This window comes from Gavialis gangeticus, unplaced genomic scaffold, assembly GCF_001723915.1.
Source record: "Gavialis gangeticus isolate Ggan-Ray unplaced genomic scaffold, GavGan_comp1, whole genome shotgun sequence".
In the NCBI taxonomy this organism is placed as follows: Eukaryota; Metazoa; Chordata; order Crocodylia; family Gavialidae; genus Gavialis; species Gavialis gangeticus.
In genome coordinates, this window is record NW_017729031.1 from 1,670,334 (window position 1) to 1,681,365 (window position 11,032).

Sequence of the window (11,032 nt, forward strand, 5' to 3'; positions counted from 1 at the left end):
GGGTTGTGGGTTGGGAGTGAGGTGAGGTGTCCCCCCAACAGGAGTCCTCTTTTTTGGAACTGGAAATATGGTAACCCTAAGAACAATACAACTAGGAACTGCCGCCCTCACTTCCCAGCAGAAAACAGCAGAGAGGACCCTCCCCACCAAGATAATGCAGGATATGGACTGGCTCTTGGTAACCACCATGCAAGCAGATGGGGTTCTTTGTTTAATTGACAATGCAGATCTAAAATATTTTTACAAAATTGTCATTTTAAATGGTGTATAGCTGCATTCCACAGAACTTCCATTTCAGGTTCATTGAGAATTTGATTTTTTAATTACAAAACCTCATTATCCTGAATACCTCTATTATTCCTTGATTATTATAAGAGGAAACTTAACCTTTCTCTAAATTTAGAAACCAATTTGGTGCAACATGTTTACTGCAAACCAGTCATCCAAACAATTTCATTTTGCAAATTAGTCTTTCTGAATAAATTATAAAATTAGAAATAACATTTCAGCTCTGAGATCTTTACTGTGGTGTTGAAAAAAAGCAAATATGACTAAGTTAAACAAGAGATGTCGTTATGTTTTATAACTCTGTCAGCCTTTTTTAACCTTTCACTACATGTGTGTAAAATGCATGTAAATAAGAAATAGCAAATATACAACTAGTGACTTAAATTATTCAATTTTTTTTTTAATTGTGGTTAACTGAAAACTTGTATTACTTCTCAAAGCATATATTTGTATTGGAATTTCATTATACGTATGGTGCACATACTGCATGTATTATGCAGTAATCAGAAACAACAAATATCAGAGTGCCTTTAAGATTCATGTTACAGGGGTGTAGGTTGTAGCACTGTCTGTCTAAGGACATAGGCAGACAAGGTTCTGTGGGTGAATCTGATATCTTTTATTAGACCAACTTAAAACTTTAAATTGGTCTAATAAAAGATATCAGATTCACCCACAGAACCTTGTCTGCCTTTAAGATTCATGTGCATGATTCCTTGTCTCTCTCAATACCTGTATGTCCCTCATTGCCATAATTCTCTCATGCCTCAGAGTTGTTAATAGATTGCTAGCAGGGAGTGAGAGATTGCAGAGGGATCTGGATAAGTTACAGGGGTGGGCTAACAGGAACAGGATGCGTTTCAATACGGACAAGTGCAGGGTGCTAAACTTGGGCAGTAGGAACCAGCAGCACACTTACACAATGGGGAACTCCCTACTTGAGAGCACGGAGGCAGAAAGAGATCTTGGAGTCATTATTGACTCCAAGATGAACATGGGCCGACAATGCGAGGTCATGGTTGGCAGGGCTAACCGGACCTTGTCGTGCATCCACAGGTGCATCTCGAGTAGAGCCAAGGAGGTGATCCTCCCCCTCTACGCGACGCTGGTCAGGCCACAGCTGGAGTATTGTGTCCAGTTCTGTGCGCCCCATTTCAAGAGGGATGTGGACAACATGGAGAGGGTCCAGAGGAGGGCCACCCGCATGATCCGGGGACAACAGGGCAGACCCTACAGTGAGAGACTGCGGGACCTGAACCTATTCAGCCTCCACAAGAGAAGGCTGAGGGGGGACCTGGTGACCGTCTATAAACTCACTAGGGGGGACCAGAAGGGTTTGGGGGAGACGCTGTTTCCCCTAGCGCCCGCTGGCATAACAAGGAGTAATGGGCACAAGTTGATGGAGAGGAGGTATAGATTGGACATCCGCAAAAACTACTTCACAGTTAGGGCGGCTAGGAGCTGGAACCAACTTCCAAGGGAAGTGGTGCTGGCCCCTACCCTGGGGGTCTTTAAGAAGAGGCTGGATGCCTACCTGGCTGGACTCATTTGAGTCCCGTTTCTTGTTTTGGGGTTTTGTTGTTCTCCCGCCCTGGCGGGGGGTCGGGCTAGAAGATCTACTAGGTCCCTTCCGACCCTAAATCTATGAAACTATGAAACTATGATTGTATGCTCACAATACCTTGAGAAATAGGGAGTATTTCCCCATTATACAGATGGGAAATAGGGCACAGAAGACTAAGTGATGTCTGAGAGTCTGGGATGTTTGTTTCAATAGCTGTAACAGGCTAATTGCCTGTGTCTGAGAAGTATATAAGAGAAGTCAAGGAAAGAGCCAGACCTGCTGCCTACCCACACCAAAGGAAATACACAGGATGAAGGATCTTAAAGCCTGGTGAGTGTCCAGCTGAAAAAGCTTTATGATAGCCACGCTAGTTATGCCCATCACCTGGGGGCTTGATTGCCGCATGTCTGTGCCCAAACTGCAGTGATGTTTTCATTTGTGCCATGGGTGACTTGTTGCTCTATGTACAATATACTGAGCCAGCTACACAACTTCTTGGGGACTTAAGGGGAAAGCTAGCCTTACTTCTCTTCTCCATGTATCCAAGGAGATCAGGTTGGCTTGCCTGAAAAGCTGAGTTTGTGGGGAGAGACAGTGTTCAAAAGCACAGGGTCTCAGACAGTCGCTTGTTATTGTGCCTAAAGGCAGGCTTAAAAATCATTTCAGTGTTGTTTGTTGTCACAGGGTAATTGCCTTTTGCTCCTGCATAAATGCCAAGCCATGTAAAGAAAATAGATGTTTAGATGAAGCGTAGATTGATTTTTGAAGCTTGAGGCATTGATCCTATGGCAACATTGTGTTATACTTAAGGTTCTATTGCTCTTATACCTCTGATCATTTGGTCCCTTTTGAAATAAATGGATGAAACTCCACTGCAGTCCATTGGAGCACATCTGTGCTAAGTTACAGCAGTAGACAGTTTGGCTCAGTGATTCGTATTTTATATTTGAGGCTGCAGTGTGGATTTTGAACCTACTTCTGAATGAGGGTCAAACATGGAAGGAACATGACAATGATGCCTGACATTTTTTGTGCAGTGAACAAAGAGCATGTTAGCTTACAGGTGCACCGCATGGAGTATACACTGAAGCAGTAGTTGCTTTATGTTGTAACATTTGCATAGTATACCCTTCCCCAACACCTTCAGTTTGGAAGCAGATGGGGCTATGTCACTTCCCTCAACCCTGCCCCTTGGAGATGTTAATTAGAATAAATCAAAACCACATTTTTGATGATAAATGGACACTTTCTCAAGAACGTTTCCTAGAAAACTTTCTATAAAAGTACCTAGGGAGTCTATGGAATGGCCTTCATTGGAAGTTTTCAAGAAAAGGCTGGATAGGTATCTATCTGAGAAGGTTTAGGTGCTGAGAATTGGAGCAGATATCCCTTGAGGTCTTTTCCAAACCTATGATGCTTTTATATGATTCTGTGATTTTTTCCCCCTCAAAAATGAAAAAAAAAAAAATCTACAGGATTTTCAGTTTTGGGGGCCTGGGTGAAAAATCAAAACATTCTGTGAAATCCTGTTGCACTTTAAATGCTTCTTTACCTGAACATTTTTTCACAGGAAATAAAATACAGGTTTTCTTTGCTTTATGCGGGTTCTGAACGTACAAATTTGCTCTTATGTGATGACCCTTTTTATACCAAGAATTCATTATATGCGAGGTAAATTCACTCATATGCAATCAGTGTGGTAGAAGCCCACAGTCAGCTGCTTTCTGTGGTGCACTGTGGGAGTGATGCACCAAAATAGTGTCCTGTGGGGATCTACGCTCATTGCTCATTGTCTGTGAGACGTGTTTCTGTAGTTGCCATCCCCATTATGGAAACATTCACCACCACCCTGTGCTTGTGTGTACTGTCTGCTGCTGGTGAGAACTAAAATTATCTTGTAAAAGTGGTAGAAATGGGTCTGGGGGTCAGTACAGTCAAGGTCTTGGAATGCATCCCTATTTGTTACTTTGTAAAGTGCATTCCCTTTATGCGAATTCAAGTTATGTGCCATTTTCCAGGAATGCATGTACAGCATAAAATGAGGGAAACCTGTATGCTTTCCAGCTAATCCTAATACTGATGCTCTCACTAACAGCGCCAACTCCCTCTCTTCTTTTGCACCTAGGTAATAAAAGGCGTAGAATTGATGTTGTCTCCTTATCAGAAGTACGAGGTGTGTAAAGAAAAAAAAAGATCCAGAATAGCTCTTTTTCTAGTAGTAGTTTCAAGTTTGTAATATCTTCCTATAGTATTTTTGACTTGTTACAGTTTGACTGACAAAAATCTATCTTAAATCAGAGAACAACTTAACAAAACAACTCTTTTAATTTTAAAATGTAATGTACTTCTACAAATTAAAAAAAAAAACAACAGTCAGAAAGCAGCTTAAATGCTAATCAATGATTAAAGGTCAAGTAACCAACAGGGACAATTTCCATTTGGCAGCATATTCTAAATATGCTTATGTACATTTTCTAACGTTACTACCATTTACACCAAAACTGATCCTTTCCTTTACAGTAATGATTAACATTTTGAAAATGAACTTACGAATGACATGTTTTTTGAACTTGGTAAACAATTAACTGTACAATCTCAAGCATTATAGAGCATCAAATTTTACATGTGCCACAAAGAAATCATTGTTCTCTTATCATTAAGATAAAAGAAAAATAAGCAAAACAATGCTTTTCTTAGCCTGAAAAATTAAAATTTCTCCACTGTTGGCAAAATTAATAATCAAGCCAAAGATTCTGTATGCTGTTTAGCTAAAAGGGTTGTAAATGATTACTGTAAAAAAAATACAGTATTAGGTAAGTAGCACATTAACTCATTTCAGTAATCTTTAACCCTCACAGAATTAAATTTAACTTTTAGTTTATACAAGTTAAGTCATAAGCAAAAAACTGTTTTACTGGTCTCATTTCTGGTCCTAGAGGACGTTAGTTCATGTCCCATAACTTCTACACATGTGGTTCTCAATCTTTTTAGAAACAAGGCACCCTTCGGAAAATGCTAGCTTTTAGTTTTCACACTTTTTATGCCTGCAGGAAAATAATAGAGTGATTTTTCTGTTGCAAAGAACTCAGACCACAATTATGGATTTCTATTTGAAATCTCTGAGTTTATATTGTGAATCATTTTTGCAAACCTAATAGAGCCAACAATATATAGCACCTTGAGGCACCCTTGAAAAGATCTCAAGGAGGCCCAGCATGCCATAGCTCCCTAGTTGAGAATCACCACTCTACCCAGTAAGGTACATTTGGCAGTCTTAAACCCCTGCTCAACTGGAGCAGAATTTAACTAAAGATATCACAGGTCAAATTGTTTATAAATTGGTATAATGGTAGTCCATATTATGAGTGGTTCCATCAAGTGCCATTGATCTGACTTGCAATCCTCCATTCAAAACATCCATAGCAATTAAAGACTTGATTTACTGGTAATATTTTTTTTGAACAGGGACTGGTGAATTCAGAGTATTGATAAGGGATATAAAACCAGTCTTTCAGTTTCCAGTCTGAATTCAGTCTGTTACTGGTATTAGAAACTATGAAATGACTGTTTGTGGGGTAAATTGGGAGTCAGAATCCAGTTGCTACTGGACAGGTGTCAGTTTCCCCACACCCATTGCCACAACTGATACTCACTTTAATTAAGCTTTATTGAAGTAACACATTCTACTTGGAGCAAAGCATATAAAATATACAGAAATAACATATATACAAACACAGCAATATCTTTGCTGATAATAAGAACTGTTTGGTGATCACCAATCAGTTCACACCTGGCCTGAAAAGTACCTCCACACTAGGCAGTCCTCTGCCTCTTTTGGTTGAGCCACTTAGTCTAGTAAGTTTGCTTAATGGGGAGAGTTAAGAAACACGCCTGTCCCTAGCATTTCCTGTTGCATCTCTCTTCTGTTGTTCTTCACTCAGCAATTCTGGCTTTTATGCATTCCATGCATTGTATAGGAACCTAGGTACATCATTTAGGACAGCAGAATCCACACTGTGGGCCAGATGCCTAAGGGTATATCTGTATGTTGTAGTGCAGTGCTGTGCAGAGATATTTGAGTTACCTTTCAGAGCTGGGTCAGGGACTGGAAACAGTATGATGTCTCTAGCATAGTGCTCCACTCAGGACAAATAGCTTCACTAAGATTCCCTTCTCATGCCTGATTATTAAAACAGAAATAATTACAGTGAAGACAGTATAAAATCAGCATAGGTGAGAGGAGAATCAAGCTTTAAATTAATTATATAGGATTTTAAAAGTGTTATTTTTTAGACTTGCAGTTGTTGAAGTAATATTTTCTGAAAATGATTTCAGGAATATCAGCAAGGCAAATGAGGCTTTAGGATCACCTATGAAAAATCTGGTAACACTCCTTTTCTAATTATATTTGCAGGCTTTCTTAAATGAAATCAGTATATTAATTTATCCCTTTAATGGCACCTTTTCTCCCTTTAATGTGATAAACCTATAAAATTTAAAAACCATTATATGCTATAAATTACTGTTAGAAGATTACTGAGTTCTCAGAATTCATTTGCAAACAGCGAATTTTGCAAACAAGAATTTGAATCATGAAGCCAATGGGAATTGATGTCAGCGGACTCTAGATGAACCCTTTCATTAATAAAATAAGAAAGCAAACACCAAAGAGTCATGTTCAACTTACAGACACTTAAAGAGCATGGCTTGTATTGCTACATGCTGATTATCAAGCAAGTTCAGAGGATACTATAGATGTCAGGTATTTAGAGTTAAATTAAATTTGGACTGATGATATCTGTTCTTTTTCTCACACAGAAATGTATGATGTACTCATCTCCTGCATTTACTGAAATTCTTAACTATGAAAACCAATAGCAGATGTTCCATATTCATCCTGGAGCATTTATACATAGTAAAGGCATGCTGTACAATGATAGCTCCTGTCTTTAAACTTTGAACAATTTTAGATTGACATTCAATACCAAATATTACTTTAAAAAAGTTATTGGCTGCCTTCAAAGGTGCACTAATTCTTATTTATAATTCTGATACAGTGGGTGAGTGGGACATACCTGAAGAAGGATCTGATGTGGAAAGTGTATGCTTATATCAAAGGCATTAATTTTATATGTATATGTATGCATTGATTGTATTCAGAAATGTACATTACAACTAGACTTAAAGGATAGTGATGACAGTGAATAATGAACTGAGACAATTTGGGAGATTCATTTAGCTTCATTATAAATAGAGTTTCATTTTTATATGACTAAGGGCCCTGCTACATGTTCAAATTAAAGCTTTATAGAAACCAGCTATAGAGTTGTAATACATTTTCAAGCACTAATTTTATAGCTGGTTGGCTCTTTTTATAGCTGGATAGTCATTTTTATCATGCAATAATTATTTTGCATGTGTGGCTGGTCTAAATTTTTAATGCAGTTAACCAGTTAATTGTGTGATAATTACTTTGCATTTATGGCTGGTCTGTCTTTGTGCATGTGGCTGGTCTAAATTTATTGGACAATTAACCGGTTCATTGTGTAATATATGTAACATATAGTAGGGAGCTATAAGTGCTATATTTATGTCTGCCTACACACACGCACACACACACTTGTGTGCAATGAAAGACATTCATTTTATATATTGGCAGAATCTATTTTTTCTTAGTTGCTGAGGAAAAACGCATTATCCAATAAGTTATTTTGGTTATATAATCCAAGTCGCTTCTTGATAAAGATTGAGATCAGCTGCTGTGGGCGTTGTTGATATTCTAATAGAACTTCATGGGGAATAGTGATTTGGTCACCTTCAAGTCGGTTGAGGAGTGTCACACAGACAACAGCAGCTGGAACAGAATAGATGTTACACTTTAAGTAATTTGCTGTACCATAAATGCCAAGTATTTTCTTCAGTAAAGGATAGCACATATGGGTAATGCAGGGTCACTGTTTTTCTTTTAAATGAGGACTCATTTAACTTCCCCGTGAAAGTATATAAACTGAGCCCATGAACCTAGAGGAGAACTGTACAAGTGAGGGCATTTACCATCAGGAGAGCAGCTGAAGCTGTGACACAGTTGTTCTCCTTTTGGGGTTCTGCCAAAGGGGATCAGCTTTAAGCTCTGTCTAGAGCTCCTTAGGAGTTCAAGTGGTGGGAATTAGGTGGAAAATTGAACCAAAAATATGATGTATACTATAGTGGAAGGAGACAAATGGCCTTTGCAGTTAGTAAAAGAAAACCAGGGACACTGACATAGCTAAGAAACTGTTCAGAGCTGGCATGAGTGAAATTTTGTTTTTAGGCAAGACACAGTTAACATTTTTCTTTGCCCTGCACTCAAAACCAGTAGTTTCAGGTAACCCATTTATGAAGCACTGAGTTTGCATTGATACAGTTTTCAGAGCAAAAAATGGTTGGAATATGTTTGTGGTCTTCAGAGTGTACAAATTCCATAGCAAGCCATATCCACATGGAGATAAAATTATGAAGTGTGAAGGTGTAAGAGAACAAACATGAGAAAAGAAATGGTCCGTGAAAACAAATCTTACCTTTAAGACCACAAAGTCCGCACATGGCAGCAAATACTGTGGACTCCATTTCAATATTTCTAACCCCAGCATTATAAGCTCTTTTTAAGTACTCCAATTTGTTTTCACTGGAAAAAGAGCACAGGGCTCCATCTAATCGTCCCTGACCTTGAAAAGAAGAGAACCTGTGACTGCTTGCACTTTTATAGGAAGGGGAGTAAAGTCATAGTAAAACCAGCTGTGATATTGTGATATTCCATTGTTTCACCTAGATGGTGAAATATTTACTTAAATTCTAATGAAAACCTCACAACATTTTCATTTGCATAATGCTCACTTAACTACTTATTTCTTACTCCATGTCAGCTCTAAGGCAGTGGAGTAAGTGAACCGTAGAAATTCTGCAAGTGAGAAGACAGACCAACAGGTGCATGGGAGGGACAGTTGCAGGCCCTCAACTGGGATAAATTATCATGGTGAGGTCCTGGCACACCTGACAGCTCAGACCAGTGGAGGATCTGGTGGATGTAATCTACAAACTGCTCATCTGCTGTTCAAAAGGTTTAACAAACCATGTCATGAATGGATAAAATGAACATGGAAAAGACTTCAAAGAAACAGTTTTTTTGTCAAGCATTCAAGCCTTTGCTTGCATGACTCCAGATCTCTGAGCTTCACTATCAGTTTAGGAAAATAAATCACTGCCACATGTTCTGTCAAACAGCCAATTCTTGAGTGGAGCTTGTACCCATTGGAGGACATGAGGATACTTGTTGGGGGAGCCAAGGGCAGGCTCAACCCACATCGGTAAGTAATTTCAAAGCCTCTGGCCAGTCAGGCCTAGCTGGGCTGAGCCTTTGAGCTTCCTCACCTGACCTTGATCCCTGGCTAATGCAACTTCCCCAGTTCTCTGTAACTGGATGGGCTGCTGAGAGTATCACTCAGCACTTCTAAGTGCCCCGCAGGTTCAGGCTGCAGGCATGCCTTAGCAACAGCTTTAGCCTGCTCTGGCAAGTCTTGTGTTCACTGCTGTCTGTGGTTCTCCTGGCTCCTGATTTGTCTCTGGCTTTCTCTGACTCTGGTCTTGGATCTTCCCTGGAACTTGGCACCCAACTCTTTAACTCTCCTGGCTTCTGACTTTGGTTTGTGCCCCGGAATACATCCCTCAGATCTTTGGTCCACTGATCCGAACCCTGACCTGATGCCCCAATAACCTGCACCCCCACCCAGCCGACCTCCTGATTGCCCTTCAGGGGCCTAGTTGCCAGACTGGCTACCTATGTTTGCAAGTAATGGACTTGAAAGAGAACTTGAAGAACCTCATTTCTGGTGACTATAACATTAGGAAGCCTTGAGATCCATTCTTGAATTGCTTACCATCCTTCAACAGGTTCCTTAAGGTTAGGTTGGGAACCAGGAGCTGAGTGAGCAGGGCGCACGTGTGTCACATACACACGTGTACCCCCTTACCTTGGTGGTGGAGGCAGCAGCTGCGGAGGAGACAATGGCAGGGGCAGCAACAGCTGATTCCTCCTAAGGTAAGTGGGGCAGAGGGTACAGCACAGCTGAGGCAGATCTGCAGGGGAAGCCCTTTGGAGCCCTCTTAGCTCGCCTGACAGGGAGCTGTGTTCCCTAGCCGCATGCGGGCAGCGCGCGCGAACAGTGCGTGCAAACAGGTGCGCTTTGTAAGGGCGCGCTGGCGTTTGCGCTGCTGTTCACGTAAGGCAGGCATGAGGTAGCTGCCCAGAGTGGCACCTCCAGCGAGCAAAAGCAGTAGGCACAGCTTTGCAGACATGGTGCAGACGCAGAGCGTGGCTGCCAGTGGCCCTGCCCTGTCGTTGCCACCTGCCATGGGCTCTTCTGAGGCCTCCACCCAGACAGAGCTCATGGCGGGGTCAGCTGCCCCTTGCCCCCCTGTCTGTGGGGGGGGCTCGGTGGAGCCTTGTGGGGGGTGGGGCCTGGTGGTCTCCTTGCCTGTCCCTCCTGTGCACGACTTAGGGCCGTGGAGGAGCAGGCAAGGGAGCTCCAGGCTGAGGTGAGCAGGCTGAGGGGGATCAGGGATGCAGAGGATGAAATTGATGCCTATCTCTGTTCTCTGCAGGCCTGGTCGCCCACTATACAGCCCCCACAGGAGTCGCATTCAACGCAGGAGTGGCAGAAAGTGTTCAAATCCAGAGCTGCTAGACCTAAAGTGGTGGAAGCTCCCCAGGTTCACCTGGGGAACAGGTTCGATGCCCTGGCAGCTGTGACGGAGAAGGACAGAGAAATTGCCCCCGGCAGGGACGATGTCACTCCCCACATGACAAGGAATGGGCAGAGAGTGAACACCAGCAGGAAGAAATGCCGGGTCCTCTTCATTGGAGACTCCATCCTACAAGGACTGGAAGGTCCCATCTGCCGGCCTGACCCCATGGCATGAGAGGTCTGCTTCATGCCTGGGGCTCAGGTTAGGGACATCACAGAGAGGATCCCGGCCTACATCCGACCTGCAGACCAGTACCCCATGGTTGTCATCCACATGGGAATGAATGATGCGGCCAGGGGCAACCCTGACTGCATTGTGAAGGAATTTGAGGCTCTGGGGGAGAAGCTTAAGGAGACGGGGGTGCAGGTGGTATTCTCCTTTCTTCTTCCAGTGAGTAGG

The 11,032-nt window shown here is 41.8% G+C and overlaps 1 protein-coding gene across 6 annotated transcripts in view; it reads right to left on the reverse strand.

Annotated features, from left to right (window-relative positions):
- Positions 1-7,256: 7,256 nt before the first annotated feature.
- UPP2 (uridine phosphorylase 2) overlaps positions 7,257-11,032 on the reverse strand; it is a 70,013-nt gene continuing 66,237 nt past the window's right edge. For 5 of the 6 annotated variants that reach the window (XM_019522366.1, XM_019522368.1, XM_019522370.1 and 2 more), the window contains 2 exons: positions 8,410-8,556; positions 7,257-7,706 (listed from right to left, as the gene is read on the reverse strand). In XM_019522366.1, the coding sequence (XP_019377911.1) occupies positions 7,525-7,706; positions 8,410-8,556 (329 nt within the window). In that variant the 3' untranslated portion in view covers positions 7,257-7,524. The remainder of the gene's footprint in view (positions 7,707-8,409; positions 8,557-11,032) is intronic. The other variant, XM_019522367.1, reaches the window with a different exon arrangement.